We start from the raw sequence: 17593 nt of genomic DNA on the forward strand, positions 1-17593 counted from the left end.
GTAACCAACTCCTAATGAAAATCAATGGAAGCTGGACACTGGACACTCATATGCTTCTTTGAATATCTCAGCCCTAAAATGTATCCTTTTGACTATGTCCTCTGACTGGCTCACACTGACTTTTGCTTTTTACCTACATTTTGCTATTCCTACATATATCTGTAGCATTCACTATGTATCCTGCAATATAGGCAATGCACTAGAAAGTGCTGCCCAGTACAGAACAATTTGGCCAATAAGAGAGAATTTCCATAGCAATATATCGTTTCCTGTAGTGAGAGATCTCCGCCCAAGAGGTAGTTTTCTATAGATATCACTGTCCACAGAGACTGGTAAATTTCACAATTAGCATGCAAACAGGATGGGCCAAATTCATCCTTAGTGTAACTTCACTGACTTTAACAGAATTGTTCCAAGGATGAATTTAGCCCAATCATGCTTAAACTTCTCTATCTAAAATATCAGCCTAAATATCTAAAAAATCATGGTTTTTCTGAATCCAAACTGGCATATATAATAAACATAGTTTGAGTTTAAAAAAGAGGTCGTAATTATTCTTTGTTTGGAAAAAATGGACCTGTGCCATTCTTCGCAGCTTTGCTACTTTTCACAAATTGCTGCTCCATGCTTACAAAGACAACAGAGCAAAGGAACATGACTGAGATAAGCAGCTTCTCCCATGTAATGGTCGAGATGGAGTATCTCTTTCTACTATCCCTTCTTTAATTCAATTTAGATTTGGGGGAAATCTATTCTTTAAGGAGAAATTATATATTCTGCCGCTCTATGGTAACAAGAGTACTGTAATCCCATATTTTATAAATTATCATAGCTTGCAGTTATTATGCAGGAAAAACTCCCATTATGGAATCCCTGTCACTGGTGGTTGGTAAGATAAACATCCATCAGGGATGATCTAGGTATATTTAAATCTGATTCAGCCCAAGGGAATTGACTTCTTGAGGTACCTTAGAACCCTCTGCTACTGTGATTAAAATGAGTAGGTGAAATCCACCTCTGAGCAGAGGGCCAGCACAAAGCATGTGAACCGTGTATGTCACACTCCAGCCCTCAAAATAGAGTTAGGCCTTGGCAACTGTGGTGAATTTCACCAAACTGGAATCTTTCTTGGGTGGTTCTGATGTCAGTAAATATAGTTTGCTTCTTTAGAAAACCTCATATGTAAATCTAACAGGAAATATGAGAACAAATCCAGTATCATCATGTACAAGAAAAATAACATAAGTACAAAACAAATGGAAGTGTTTGTTGTGTTCTCTAGGTCTTCCTCAAACAAATGAGAGTAAAGGCTGAGATTTTCAAACCTGGCAAAGGGACCTCGACACCCAATTAAATGAGAAATTTAATAAAAGTTAATGAGAATTAGGCACCCAAACAACTTTGAAATTCTAGTTTGTTTTTAAAAATTACAGTTGATAAGAGTCCATCGTGAAATCCTAGCCTCGCTGACGTTATTGGGAGTTTTGCCATTGACTTCAATAGGGCCAGGATTTCACCCAGCGAATAAGTGGTAAAGCAAAATTAAGAGGAAAAGAAAAATGTAGCAAATATAATTCAATTGCTCATTCCAAAAATTAAATTCTCAGTGTGTCATAATAGGTGTATTTTAGCTGTAGTATCTAAAAGTGCCCTGCTGATAAGAAATAAGTCATTTATGTAATAGCTCAAATACATGTTTTTCACCTTACCTGTGTGAATAAAAGTCAGATAAAAGCTACTGCAACAGTAACAGAACAGATCTAAGCAGCAAATGTCAAACATTGTAATCTTATGTTAGTTCAGGGAACTTAATATACATGCCTTTAAAACCTTTTCTATAACTTGCATAATTTAAATATTTACAAAATATAAACTTTATCTTATCAAAAATACATCTTTGTATATTTCAGCAACCAAAACCCTTTCACACAATGCTTTTAAAGCAGTATTTAACACATAATTACATACAAATAAACAATGAGCACCAGATGCATTTCATATACTACATGGCACTCTCTGCACAGTTGCTGAGCAAATACAGTATGTTCAACAGTTGAGCTTTGAATCCACATTTCTTTCAGCAGTGTGCAGGAACAAGCTATGCACGGGTCATGCCTAATCCCTGAATGGTTCCCATCCTTTCACAGATGTAAATAACAATGGGCCAAAAATGGGGAAAAAATAATACCAGTGGAGTAAGTGGCTCACACCATTAAAATAATCTATCAAATACATTATGCATTTGATCTTGTTTTATAAGCAACAGTGGCTGGGGAGTGATCTATTGAAATATTCTAGCTACTATATCTGCAAAGATATTCATGGTGGATAGGTCCATCAATGGCTATTAGTCAAGCGGGTCTGGGATGCAACTCTGTGCTCTGGGAGTCCCTAAACTATGACTGCCAGAAGCTGGGACTGGATGACGGGACGGAACATTCGATAAATTGCCCTGTCCCATTCATTCCCTTTGAAACATCTGGTACCAGCCACTGTCAGAAGACAGGATACTGGGCTAGATGGAGCATTGATCTGATCCAGTATGGTCGTACTTATGTTCTTAAAAGCAGGAGGGAAAAAAAGTTCTGTTTTTGACATTTATTTCCCTTTATGATAAATTTCTCCTGGTTTGATCCTGCATGTGATGTGGCTGAGGATTAAGAGAACCAGAGCTAAGCCACCACCAAAACAGCTGAAGATGGTGACTTGTTAATTTTGACCCAACAGTACAGTAAGCTGAGGGCACTGGGGCTAAAGATAGGGGGCTGGCAAGAACACTGTGCCCCACACATATATGAGACCTGGAGGAGCTGGCTGCAGCAGTCTGTTTCCTTCATTCTGTCCTACACTGCTGCCCTCCTTTCAGTTGTTCTAAGCACATTTGAGTACTAGGCTTGTGAAAATACTAAAAATGGCAACTACTGTGCACACTATTTGCATTCACTAGAACGAACTCCAGCACCGATGGCCTGGCCATGCCCCATCTCCACCCAAAATATACCCATTAGCCCCACTCTCCCAGGTACTCAGCTCACATTACTGAGCACCACCACATTTACACTACATGACTGCCCCTCTGCACAGTGGCTAATAAGCACTGCATGTTCAACAGGAGAGCTTTGCATCCTCATTCCTTTCAGCAGCATGCAGGAAGAAGGCATACATGGGTAATTCTAGTTCCTGAATGGTCCCCATTATTAAACAGATGGGAGTGAGGACTCCATGACACCTCTCACATGTCCAGTATCCTTTCAGCCTGTGGCCATTAAAAGCCAATACCTCTTCTTGACTTGTTTCCATTATATTTATTGACAACATTAAGGCAATTCTTGATCATCATGTTATGGCTGTTGCTGATGCAAAGTTTAATACCCCTAACTAGCTGTGGAGTTACATATTCAAATATGTCACTTATTCACCTGGACTTCTCAGAAGGCATGGCCTTTTTTGCTGTTACTTTATCATTTTGTGCAGGCTACTATTTATCTTGAGTTGCTCTTTCAGTAAGAAACCAAACTGTTTGGAATACAATACATTCAGTGAGCTCTGTTACTGAGACTGATCCTCTTGTTATTCCACCACAGGAGGAATGAGTCCTGTTCAGCAGGAAGGAGTTGCTTCGTTTTCGGAGGCAGAGTATCTCATTTGCAGGTATGAACATCAGTCATGCTCTCACATCTTCTGCAGCGCACATAACAGCACCAGACAAACTTGCATTCACACCTCTCCACGTGTCTGACCACGTGAGTGTTGTAACCACGGCCACAGCAGAGGAGGTTGCAACCATCTGGTCCCTCTGAAGTGCGGTTGCATTCCCTTCCCTGTGTTCCAGGAATCCCAAGTTTGCGATCCTCTACACAGTAGTTGGGTGACTTGTTTATGTAGAGAAGATCTTCCTTGCGGATTGGTATTTTCCGCTGGGTTTTTTCTTTCCTGCGTAGCTTTTTCTTCAGTCTGTCTGATACCTGTATGCTGTTCTCATATTTATCCTTTAAATACTCGCCAATCTTTTCAAATGAAGACATAGTTTTCCAACAAGTTTTCACGGCGCAGGACCCAGAAACTCCATGACAACGGCAATCCACTGACAACAGCTTTGCTACAGCCTGAAAACAAATTGAGACCAACATTCAGAATTTAATTCTACCATATTCCCTCATTCATTAAAAATACTGCTCATTCACTAGTAATTCATAGGTCTCTGAGCATTTTACTGATGGGGAAACAAGGGCACAGAAGGGACACATTTTTAGTGGTTACTGTCTCTGGGTACCTAGCTTGAGACATGCACTGGCCTGACTTTTTAGAGGTGCTGAGCACCTGCAGCTCATCTTAGCAAGACAAAATAAGTTGTACGTATCCATTATTACTACTTCAAAATTGACATTTATGCCTTTTTTTCATTCTGAAGGATTCAAAGTTTCCCCTAAACTACATATACTTAATCATTCCACCCATCGCTGAAATGCAGCCACCTCTTGAGTGGAACATAGCAATGATGTTTAACAGTGCACAGTTTGGGAATGAGAGTGGATTTAGCCGAGGACATTTAGATCTAGGGTCTTAGGTTAAGTCCCAGGTGGTTGTCACACAAGCAGGATCAGGCTCTACTGTTGTAGGTAGGTAGGGTAGGTATTAAGTTAGGTTTGCCATTAACATCTTTTGTTTTCAATGCATTTTTTCACTGCACACAAACACTAGCTAACATATTTTGATAGTGTAACTTATCCACATTGTTTATAATTTTGCAGTATTTTAGAAATATCAGTAGAGTAATACTTTCCTTTTTGAAGTGCTTCTATTGGGTGGAATAAGTTTGAAATCCTTTTCAGATATAAGACGACTTAATAAAAAGTGTCTGCAGGGCAAAGGGTGTCTGCAGCCTTAATTAGGCTTCTGCAGCGCACACAAGAATCTAGGCAGAGCTTATATTGGAGCCAGCCTCGAAAAACTGTAGACTGTAAACAAAGCATTAACTTCCTACAGCTGGGACTGCGGCTCAAATCTTTAGCAGACAGTGAGTGTAATGGTTTCCCCTTCAATCTCTCATGGATGGTCATATGTAGAAGTAAACAATGAGGTGTGGCTACTGGTACACGTGACACAGCTCTGGAAAAGTTAAAAAAACTATCATATACATCAGGGGTGGGCAAACGTTTTGGCCCGAGGGCCACATCTGAGAGGGAAAATTGCATGCAGGACCATGAATGTAGGGCTGGGACAGGGGGTTGGGGTGTGGGAGGGAGTGCGGGGTATGGGAGGGGGTGCGGTGTGCACGAAGGGGCTGAGGGCAAGAGGTTGGGGCAGAGAAGGGGTACAGGGTGTATGGGGGGCTCAGGGAAGGGGCTTGGGTGCAGGAGGGGGTGCACAGTGCAGGAGGAGGCTCAGGGCATGGGGTTGGGGTAAAAGAGGGGTGTGAGGTGCACACTGAGTGTAAAAGGGACCTTGGGGTAAGCCTACAGCAGACTAATAAGGCAATAGAGTCTGGTGTGTTTTCCAGTTTTGTATCTTTACCAACAACACGAAGATCTTAGGAGAACTCTGTACAGGAACACACACTGCCACATAAACTACGGAGCAAATTCTTCAGCATCCACAGGAAAAAAAAACTTGTCCTCTGTTTACTCAAATCCCTCCCAAAGACCCACTTCCTCCATGATGCCCACAAATACTCACTCATGTCCATCACATGCCTTCCTCACCCTAGCATTTCTAAAAGGAGAGGAATGATGGGGGGGGGGGAAATACCAATTTAACACCCTCCTCTGGGTTTCACAGCGACTCTTACTTTATCCTGCAGACTGATCAGAGCCATTGGAGACCTGCCCCCATGCAGAGCCCCAGTGACATCTGGGGCACTGCTCTATCCTCAAAGGGCAGATTTAAGAGTCAGGGTCTTAGGCTGCAAACTCCAAGGACTGTCTTTATTTGTGTCTTGACTGGCATCCCCCACCCCCCCACACCCAAGTTTAACAAATGAGTAGTTGTTATAATTTGGTGCAGAGGAAGTGATTTGTCCCTGCCTTAAGTTGTAACATTACGGTAAATTTGGAACAAAAACTGAACACATTTTTATCAGGGTGGCTGAAGCTTTGGACCCCGCCCTGACTAGGTCCCGTTGACTTCAGTGGGAGTTCAGGGCTCTCAGCACATTGCCAGATTGAGCCCGGAGTGATACTGAGGGCTGCACTGGCAACGTGCCTGGATCTTCAAGGTCACACCTAATTATGTATAACTCCACAAACATTATTAAAAATACATATGACCATATTTGCTTGGACTTGTACCTTCCTTGGTGCATGAATAGAAATTGCTTGTTGCTCGAGGTCGCTGGTAAGTCAAACAAGTGAGGCATTCACAGAGCCATTAAAGAGGAATAGCAGGCATGAGCCCTGACCCGTTAGAACCATTAGTCAATGCAGACTGAACCTAGTGAACTGGGAAGGAGATGCAGGCAACATTTCAAGACCCTGTGGGCCATATCGGGAGCTGGAGGCTGCTATGTCCAGGCAGTAGGAACACCCAAACTGCTCCTCTGCAAGAATGGGGTGTAGGGCCTATGCCCTGACCACTCTTGGGCATTCCCAATTTACAATAGTCTTCCAGTAACACTCTGATTCACCACTGCAATTACGGCAGATACTTGTGTTCTCTTCCTCACTACTTATTTGTACAGTCATAATCCTGTGTTTGTATCTTCAGAATCAGTTGATAAGGAAATGATTGGGTAGTCCCAGCTTTGGCATTAAGTCTTCACTATGATTAAGGCAGAGGAGACGCTGGGCTCTGAGAGAAAAGGGCCTTTGTTACAATGTAAATAACCTGAGAAGCTAACAAAAATGACAAAGAAAAACAGAAACCATATAGAGAATGTAAACAGTAAACCTGTTTTACAAAGAGATTCTATTTCAAAGTATTATCCTAGTTACCATTATTATTTATATGTATCATGGTAGAATGTAGCATCCCCAAGTAGACTGAAACCACATTGTGCTAGGTGCTGTACAAACATACGCCCTGATCTTGCAAATAATTCCACAAACTTCACTTTCCACACATGAATAACCCCATTGAAGTTAGTGGCACTACTCTTGTGTGTAAAATTAAGCATGTGTTTGTTTGGAGGATTGGGGCTATATAGATGAAAAAAGGCGAAGAAATGATGTGAGCCTCATTCTCACCCCTAGTCCGGTATCTAAGTGTTTCTGATTACCTCTCCCCAGGGTGCTTCATGATGTGGGATGCACCTTCCTTATTAAAGTGTGGTTCTGCTCTAAAAGGTGACTGCAAGGATAGCATTGTGAGGCTGTGTATTCATATTCTGACTGCAACAACAGATTGTCATGAAACAAGCTTCTATGCATGAGGCCAAATTTTGGTGCCTAATGGTAAACATCTAAACGAAAGCAGGCCAGATTGTGTCAGGATGCTGGAAATGATGGTCTGGTGTTTCTGCCTAATCTGAGGGCATTTCAAGGTACAATATGTTCTGAACCACTACAGCTAGAAACTCATGCCATATGGGCACTGTCACATGCACTGCAGTGTTTTTATGGGTTATGTATGTACACCTCTACCCCAATACAATGCTGTCCTCGGGAGCCAAAAAATCTTACCGTGTTATAGGTGAAACCGCGTTATATTGAACTTTCTTTGATCCATCGGAGTGCGCAGCCCCCCCCCCCCCCCCCCCTGGAGCGCTGCTTTACGTTATATCCGAATTCGTGTTATATCGGGTCGCGTTATATTGGGGTAGAGGTGTATGTGTATATACAGAGAAGTGAGGTGAATTTACTGTTTGTGAAAGGTGCTACACTTGTGGCTGAATCCTTTTTAGACCATACACTCTGGCTTATAAGCAGCAGCCCCATTTGGAGCAATGACAGGACAGAGTAAGTACTTCAGTCTACACCCACTCAATCCGCTCTGCTGATGCTGTCACCAAGAGTGCCAACAGGGATTGTGGTTTTGATGACAGTTACCTGGACCTTGATAAAGCCATCATCTCATTTCACACTAAGCAGGTGACATTTCATTCACTATCAGACCAATAACCAATTCCAAACAGCTCCATTAGCCATCCTCTGAGCCATCCTGTCCCCACGTCATTATCTAATATGTTTGGAGCCAAGAAGTGCAATACACTTGTGAGTTCCTCTGACGATCTGTCAATACAATATTCTGATGGGTCAATTAGTATATTCCTTTATGGGACATGGAACCTTGTGAGTTCAGACTCTCAGTTTTAGCCTGATCATTCCCTGAGGGAGGAGAGGTTTGCACCCACCCCCAAGAGAAAGGTGTGAGGTTCCTTCCTCTGAGACCCACCAGAGACCAGGGAAATCCATATGGAAGCTGCATGCTGCCACATCTCCCCTCCCCAGCACCACAGCTCCTGTGGGGGCAGTGTTCTCATAATGGTCCTGATTGCTGCTGCCTCCAACTTCCACTTAACAAGAGGGGAACAGTGTATGTTCATTATGAAAGAGTCAAAATTAACGTACACTTGGAATTTTCATGGGATTAGGGAGCAGACTCCTGAGCCTAACCCCTCCTGTCACCAGCTCACTTGTACCCACTTATTTTCAAGAAGCATCCAGGGAGAAGTTTCTACAGTGCTTTGAAGAACAGATTGCATACGATGGACCCCACCCCACCCAGATCCATTCCTTTTTTCTTCTTTCCACTTGTGGAACCAGAAGGGAGCATTTGGCCCCTAGTCTGTCTAGATATCTGAAGTATCATAATATCTGAGCACCTCACAATCACAAGTCTATTCACCGATCATAACACCTGTGAGGTAAGATAGAATTATTTCCCCCCATTTACAGAAGGGCAGCTGAGACACAGGGAAGCTTAGGCCCTCAGCCTCAAAAGTATTTAGGTGCCAAACTCTCACTGGCATTTGGGAGGTAGGTACCTTAATACCTTTGAGAATCTGGGCCTAAATGACTTGCCACAGGAACTCTGTGACAGAGCAGGGACTTGAACCTCAATCTTCCAAGTCGCAGCCTAGTAAACACTAGACCACTCTTCCTTTCCCATCTTCCAATCCTTCCTACTTTCAAGTTACATGTCCTATAGCAAACTAGGATATCAAAGCTTAACCATAGGGTTCTGAGTAGAAATGGGACAGAAACTGGAGTATTCTACACATACCAAAACCAGTACCAGTTATTCCAAATGAACAGTGTCACATCATTCCCTGGAAGACTGTTCTTGCAATGACATGGCATCTGAAACACGATGGTATTTATTATGAAAGGTCATAGGCTAGCACAATATCTTGCAAAACCTCCTTCTTGTAGGCCCCAGAACACGAGTTTCAATTCTTTCCAACGTCTATTTAAGGATTTTAAAATTAGGACAATCAAGAGAATTTATGCTGATATTTTACTCACTAATACTATGGTTAGAGTAAAATCCTAACTGCAAATAATGAGGGCTGCTTTCTCTTTCACTTTGCATAAAGGCCGCAATCTTTGCTTTACCCTACAGCTCACAGCTAAGTTGCAAAATATTTACTGTATGGAAATCACACAAAATAGTCTGCATACTTTCTCCAAGGGTATTTAACAACAATTCCAGCACTGCTGCAAAAACAGTGTGGCTAAAGATTATTAACTGCTACAAGCTTGCTATGGATGAAATTTTTTTTAATACAAAAACCAGTGCTGCGCTGTAGAAAAATGCAGCATGCACTAAGGTGTGTGCACCAAATGATTTCTACAGTGCTCTTTTCTGTGCTGTACTGCAGAGCTCTGTATTACAAAATGCCTGCAATCCTGTAAGGTCCTAAATTCCTAGATTCTCATTGGGGCAGATTCTGCTATCCTTATTCACACAAAGTGGTGCCTTACTCTGCAAACAGTCCATTGATTTCAATAAAACTACCCTGGGCTTATCTACACTACAGCCACACAGCTACAGCTATGCTGCTGTAGCATAGATGCTTCCTACGTTGATGGAAACGGCCAAGACAAGGGCTACCTCAACCTAACTATGGTGCTCAATGCTAAAATTTTCAATTTAATTTTTAAATGTAGGTAGAGCTTAGAGAGTGATAGGCAAGTGCCTGATCATTGCAGACTGTGGACCCTAATCCTGATCCTGCTGAAGTCAATGGGAGTTTTGCAACTGATTTCAAAGCTCATGCTAACTTCCCTGAGAGTTGTGGGTACTCAGTTTCTTTCAGGAAACTCTGTTTAAAAATGCTTTTCCATGGGTCTGTATAATAGCATGTAATGCACTGTGGGCAACAAAGTCAAGAATAATTTTGTTAAAAAATAGACTATAGCAGCTAAAAAACCTGATGTCCACTCTGTCAACTCACAGAAAGATTAAAAAAAAATGCAGCCCACTGTATATAACAGAAAGGAAATGAATCCACAAGCATTATTCTGAGAAGGGTGCAGTTAAATTTGACTAAAGGAGGGGCATACAAGATAAAAGTCTCTACTGCACTCCAACTCTGACAAAATTATTTTGTGGTTTTAAGTTTTTAACTATAAAGTGAGTTAGACAGATGATAGCCTGGATTTTTAGCCTCAGTTTTGAAATTCTTTGCTCTGGAGATTTTAGTTTGGCTCTTGCCATGGGACCAATCCTTGTTTGCAGTCAGGATCAGGCCTCTTTGCATTAATGCCACTTTGGGCAGTTAAATCTAACAAGCATTTGGTTCGATTTCTAACTTCTAATGCATACCTGCCTTCCAGCCTCGTTATTGTGCAGGTTCATTGAGATCAGTCCGTTCCCGTCTTTTCCAGTTATGTTCTTAATAGGCCCATCTAAGAACTTTCTGCTAAACCACATTCCATAATGGATGTCATCAGAGCAGCCACCCCAGTGCCAGCCTTCAGTGGCTGAGCCACCATTTTGCAGGTTTGTATCACAGGAGCACTCAGTCATATTTCCTGCACTGCATGATCGAGTCACTGAATGTACAAGGCCTGCCGCCGTCACTGCATATATAAAGGCTGTTTCCTTGGTGCCTAAAAAGAATGCATGGAAATGTTATTTTAGAGATTAACCACATTGGCCACTATTCGTTTTCACAAATGAATACTGATTTGAATAAGGAGAAAATAGTTCAGATCATGGGGTGACCCAAATCTCACCCATGCACACCCAGGATCATAGTGCTGCCTTTGTACAGGGCCAGATCCCACTGTATACCACCTTTAAGAACCTCAAGGCTGTTCTAATTTACAAAGGGTGCAACAATCACAAGAAGCTGAAACCACAGCCAGGAATCAGAGAGGCATAACGGTGTTTTGGCCATACTCTCTTTTCTCTGGTAGGCTGGCATCAGGGCCGGCTCTAGATTTTTTGCCACTCCAAGCAAAAAACATTTTGGCTGCTCCCCCCCCCCCCAGCCCACCAGTGCCCCGCCCACCCGCACCCCCTCCCGCCCCAGCACTGGGCTCTCTCTTCCCCCACTGCACCCCCTGCCACCCCAGCATGGGATCCGCTACCAGCACACGGCGGCCAAGCCCTGGCCCAGCCGTGACTCTGTCCCCATGTGGGTGGAGCTGCTGGGCAGCGCGGAGTGGGAGTACTTCCAGGTGGCGGTGTGGCTGCAGGGCGGCGCGGAGAACACGGCCCCCTCCCTGGGCTTTGCGGCGCTGCTGGTGGCCAAGGTGGATCAGTTTGTGCTCACCTCAGCTGGCAGCTGAGGACCTGGAGAGCCCCCCGGACCTGCTGCTCTTCAGCCTCACCGCGCCCTGGCCCAGCCCCAGCGGACGGGAAGGCGAGGATCTCCGGCTGCAGGGCTACCTGCTCAGCACCGACAAGCCCAGCCGGCTGCTCACCTCTTCACACACTCCGGGAGCCCCTCTTGCCGCCGCCGCAGACCGGGCTTGGCTCCAGGGGACCCCGCTTCCCTCCCTCCCCGGCTCCTCACACACTCTGGGCAGGGCTGCCCAGAGAATTCAGGGGGCCTGGAGCAAAGCAATTTTGGGGGCCCCTTCCATAAAAAAAAGTTGCAATACTATAGTAACATGTATTTTGAAATGTAAAAAATAACTAGTGAAATAGATTCAAAAATTAATTTGTAATAATTTGAAAATACACTAAATACATTATTTAAAAACATTAAATGCTTTAATGGTATGTATACATTTGCAATTACATAATGGGCTGTTGCTGGGTGATGGTGATGGTTGGTGCCAATGGGCTGTTGCTGCCTGGGGGTGGTGCTGCTGTTGTCCAGGGCTGGGTGGGGAGCTGGGCTCTGGGTTGGGAGGTACCCGGCTCACAGGGGCTGGGCTCAGGGCTGTGGGGAGATGGGGTCAAGGGGTGTCCGGCTCAGAGGGTTGGACTCGGCGCTGGGGGTCAGGGCTGTGGGGGGGATGGACTCGGGGGTGCCCGGCTCAGAGGGGCTGGGCTTGGAGCTGGGGGTCAGGGCTGTGAGGGATGGGGTCGGGGGTGCCCCGGCCCCTTACCATGCCGCTTACCCCTCTCCCAAACATCGCTGCAGCCGCCTGGTGTCTCCAGTGGGGCCTGAGTTCCCGCCGCTCGGCCGCAGCTTGCAGCCCCGCCCCCTTACTGGCTGAGATGCCGGAGGATGGGGGAAGATGGAGGTGGGGGGAGCCTTGGACATACTCATGGGGGCCCCTGTGGGGCCCGGGGCCTGGAGCAAATTGCCACACTTGCCCCCCCTCCCCCCGGGCGGCCCTGACTCTGGGAGCCCCTCTTGCCGCTACCGCAGCCCGGGCTCGGCTCCAGGGGGCACCGCTTCTCTCCCTCTGCGCTCCACACACACTCCGGGAGCCCCTCTCGCTGCCGCCACAGCCCAGGCTGCAGCGGCCGTGAGAGGGGCTCCTGGAGTGTGTGTGTGGGGGGGGCAGGGAAGTGGCGCCCGGGATGCAAGGAGGGAGATGGGGTCCTGCTGCCGCTGCCACGCCGAGTCTCCCCAGGGCAGCGCTGTACAGGGTCCCGCCGGGCTGGGCAGGGGGCACGGATCCCAGCTCGCGCTGACAGGGCGAGTGGCTGGGCCAGAGCCAGCTCCCGGCAATGCCGCTCCAGGCAAAAAAATAAAAAATAAAAATAAAAAACAGGGGCCGGGGTGCCGCCTCTTAGAAAGTGCCGCCTCAAGCACATGCTTGGAGGGCTGGTGCCTAGAGCCGGCCCTGGCTGGCATTAAAAAGGGGAAGTGGCATAAAGCCCCAATGCTATCTTTATGCCACCAATGGATGATCCTTGCCCTGGGGCAGTGGTTCCCAAACTTTAACAACCTGTGAACCCCTTTCACTAAAACATTAAGTCTTGCAAACTCCCTCCTAAAAATGAATATTTCCAGGGATTTTCTCCTTTACCTGAGTATAAATTATAAAATCAGTAATCTTGGAAATATAAAATTTGTTTTTCTGACATGCTTATTACACACTATTTATTATTAATTACTATTTATCTTTATAGTATTTTTATTACATAACAAAAACGGCAACACTCTTCCAAGATCTCACTTTCGTAGGTTGTATCACTTTGAATAAGCCTGTTATAAGACAAGGTTCCTATGTTTCATCAAGGAGTATCAGATGTGAAACAGCATGAAGGTATTTAAGAAGCCAGCTCAAAGAGTTCCTCCTACACAAGCATTCAGGTCTTGAGCAGTCCAGGCAAACAACGCATGTTACAACAAAGCTTAACCTTGCTCTTCATAATAATTTAAAAAACAATACTAGCTGCTTATTTAATTTTTAAAACAGCAAAAAATATCCCCCTTCCTTTCCATTTCTTATAAGGAGTCTTGAAGTTAAATCTCCTCAGTGTAATAGATGTGCTTGCTTTGATCTGCTTAGCTCTTGGAAGTCCAGGACCTCCGGGCTGCTGGCCCCATGCTGCCCGGGATCCCTAGGGACAGCTCTGTCCGCCATTAGGGAATTTTCTCCCAAGAACCCCCATAACATTTCGTGAATCCCCCAGGGGAGCACTAACCTCATTTTGGGAACCACTGCCCTGGGGTGACTCTTCTCATGCTGGTTAAGCCAGCTTGTGAGCCAAATTCTTCTGGAGGTGTGGCATAAACTGACTGCCCCAGAGAATCTGGCCTGATATCTTTACAGGCTCTGGTAAGGTTAGCACACTATTAAGGCCATCTAAAACATCCTGCCATCAGTTGAAGCACTACTATTTTCTCCACAGTTATAAGAGAGAGTTTTAGTTATCCACAATGCTCACTGAAAAGGAACTTAATTTCTATTAAAGTGTTTTGATAGCACCAAAACAACTTTTCCCTTAAAAAAAAAAAAAAAACACCAAAGAGACTATTCACACTAGCAAAGCCACTCATGTGTAAGTATCTGCAGGGTCAGTCCCTAAATTTGGGCCTAACTGATGTCCATAGGAGTATTCACATGAATAAAGTTATTCACACAGGTAACTGCAAGGATGGCCCTTTCTGAATTTACTTTACTTTGTATTGCTTATTTTTAGTTATTTATTTTGTGGTTTATTTCTGGAGTGCTGTATGATAGCATTTAGCGACCATTACATAGGGACAAAATACAATCTTAAACTACTGAATAAGGACCTAATTGTGCACTCTTCAATCAGGCAAATAGCGTGGGATTGAACCCAAATCCTGCGAACACTGACATGGATGAGTAACCTTATGCATGGGACTTCAGTGGGAATACTCATGTGAGTAAAATGAACCATGTCAAAAGTATTTGGGAGCAATGACACTACTTCCTGTGTGTGGGGGGGGAGGGGTCGGTGTCTTGGTCATCACTTATTAACAATATCTAAAGCCATAAACATTTGGCATAAAATAATTATATTAAAAGAGAATGTGTTCTAGTGAAACACATTTGAAAATAATTGTGTTTAACTGGTAAATTCGGCCCAGACCCAACAACTTGCTCAACTAAGATGGATGCCAAGTCAGCGAGGCTCCAGGAGAGCATGGAGAGAGCTTCTTGCAGGATCTGATGCTTTCATCTAATATAGACAAATTACCCCAGTAATGATTCAGCCAATTCCCATTAACTACTCACATACTTAAAGCCGGCATGTGCTTAAATACCTTGCTGAACTGAGGTCTTGCATTCTAATTATTGTATTAATGAAATATGTTTAAAATACTGTGATTATAACACAACAAATAAAACAAAAAAGAGCAATGAGAAATGTTTAAAGAATTAAGACAACATAACATTTGGGTTCCTTTTTTTTTTTTCTTATTTACACTGTACATTGTACATTTCTACACTGATATTGTACCCATTGTGTGCACTTCTAAATAAAACAATCAAATGATTTGCTTGAAATGTTGTTTATGATTGCTCAGTTAATTTCAACATTGTGAAACAAAGGGATTAAAACTGCACAAATATTCATCTCAGAATATTAATATTTAAAACAACAGTTTTGTCATGCAGGGATGTAGCAGATCAAAATTAAACAATTACAATAAGCTATGACGGTTTGGGAAATTTAAGCTTAGGTCTTGTCTACACTGCAGATTTCAGCCATCCCTCCCCTACCCATCTGCTACCCCTAGCATAGACACAGTACACTACTATAAACTGTGATTTGCACTGATGCAGTTGACCCTTGCTTGAAATCAGAGTAAACTGCACTGGTGCACATCAAGGCTTATGGTGTCTTTGCCTGTCTATGCAGAATTTCACTTGGGGGTTGATCCTGCAATCAATAGGAGTTTCTCCACTGACTTGAGCAGCGGCAGGATCAAGCCTTTGGCGACTGTCTAGAGCTGGCTGAAATCAGGGCAAATCTCCAGTGTAAACTGGGGAGGGAGGAGAGGCCAGCAGTATATAAAAGAATTTAAACAATATTGCACTGATTCTACCCTCACTTATACTGATGTCAGCCAGGTGTAATTCCAGGGAGTTGCACGAATGTAAATGGAGGCGTTGGCAAGGTCAGATCAGATTCAGGCCCCTTGTAAAGTTGCATCACGTGTTTTCCCCCCACCAGAACACAACAGCCCAGGTACATGGTGAGTTACACCAGCCAGCCATTCCCCCGCTGGGGCGGACACCTGCCAAGCCCGTCTGAAGATCAGGATCAAAGCAGCTGTGTTCTGCGGGCGAGGGGGCAGGCTGCTGCCAGTGCCGCTGGCCGCCTTTTGCCAGGGAGAAGGAGGAGGAGGCGGCCGTGGGGTCCTTCAGCGTGTCCGTAGACTGGTTATAAGCAAAGTATCTGAAGAGCAGCTGGTGGAGGGGATACACGGGGGGGGGGCGGGGGGGCGCTGGCGGCCCCCGGGATTCCCCCTCCCGGCCCCGCTGCCCTCCACATGCGAGGACAGCCGGGGGGCGGGAGCCTTTGCTTGTCTGTGCAACGTTCGCACCTCCCAGCCTCTGGCTCGTCCCCGCCCGGCGCCCCAGTCTAGCCCCGGCACGTGGGTGGATCGCGCCCCCCGGGAACGGGGCTGGAGTGGCGGCCTCCGGCGCCCCGCTGCACCCCAAGCTGGGCTAACGCAGCTCGGCGGCCGCCGAACCCCGGCCAAGGCGCCAGCGCCTTTGCCCCTCCTGGCTGGCGGGCACCTGGGGGCGCTCAGCGGGCTCGGGACCCCCCGCCCCAGTTGGGCGCTCTCCGCCCAACCCCCGCGGACTCACCGCTGCTCAGCTCGGCGCCGAAGACAGAGAAGGCGGCGGCGGAGTCGGGGGGCAGGAGGGGGCAGTCCCAGCGCTCGTGCCTGAACTGGCTCCGGCACTCCTGGATGCCCAGCCGCGCGCCCTCGCGGATGCTGGGCAGCAGGTGGGGCTTCCTCTTGCACAGCTCCTTCTGGCGGCCGCTCAGCGGCAGCCCGGCGCAGCCCAGCTTCTCCGGGACCCCGAAGGAGGCGATGCCCAGCCACCTGCGGAACCAGCCCGGGAGTGAGAGCCAGGCAGCCGGAGTCTCTCGGCCACAGAAATGCCCCCTCCCCCGGCCGCCCCGCCAGCCCCATCGCTGCCCGCCAGCCCGCCCCCGACTCACATCCAGTTCCCGTGGGCGCAGCAGGGCCAGAGCGCTAGCAGCAGCGCTGCCCACCGCACGCACAGGCGAGGCAAGTCACAGCCAGCCCTCCCCATGGAGGCAACCCGCCGGCCCTGCCCCGCACAGCCTGGGCCAGCAGGTGACAAGCCCCGGCGGCAGCTTCCCCTTATTCTGCCTCTTTCTTTGCTCCGAGGCCGGAGAGAGCAGCCTGGGGGCAGCCGCGGGAGCGCAGGGCTGGGCAGAGGTGCCTTCGCGTCAACGTGAGCAGGTTCCTCTTGGACTTCTCCATGCCCAGCCTTCTCGGCCCCTCCAGCCGCGCCTGGCCGCTCATTGGCCCGCGGCAGCTCATGAATATTAGAGAGAGTGCCCATTGGTCCGGCGGGCTCGCGGGGCAGGGGTTTGGCAAGGGCTCGCCATCCAGGGGGCGCTCCCGCGCGGGACACTGTGTCTGAAACCGTCTCCCGGGGAGAGGCAGGGTTCGCTCGGGGAGACGGACGCGGTGTCTGTGTGCGGGTCCCGGCCTCTGATCTGGGAGAAAGCCAAGGGGCTCGGCTGTGCAACAGGTGTCCCCATAGCGCCCAGCTCCGTAGAATGGACTGCACTGAATGCGCTTCCCTTCCTCCGCAGGACTGGCTGGTGAAGTTGTTTC

At 46.6% G+C, this 17593-nt stretch overlaps 1 protein-coding gene across 1 annotated transcript; it reads right to left on the reverse strand.

Moving 5' to 3' along the window:
* Positions 1-2840: 2840 nt before the first annotated feature.
* On the reverse strand, positions 2841-17315 carry WNT16 (Wnt family member 16). Its single transcript, XM_034768553.1, has 4 exons — positions 16945-17315; positions 16584-16825; positions 10705-10991; positions 2841-4106 (listed from the first exon to the last, which is right to left on the reverse strand). The coding sequence occupies exons 1-4, from the start codon at positions 17313-17315 to the stop codon at positions 3642-3644; spliced, it is 1365 nt and encodes a 454-aa protein (XP_034624444.1). The 3' UTR covers positions 2841-3641.
* Between the last annotated feature and the right edge of the window lie 278 nt (positions 17316-17593).

This window comes from Trachemys scripta, chromosome 1 (assembly GCF_013100865.1).
Source record: "Trachemys scripta elegans isolate TJP31775 chromosome 1, CAS_Tse_1.0, whole genome shotgun sequence".
In the NCBI taxonomy this organism is placed as follows: domain Eukaryota; kingdom Metazoa; phylum Chordata; order Testudines; family Emydidae; genus Trachemys; species Trachemys scripta.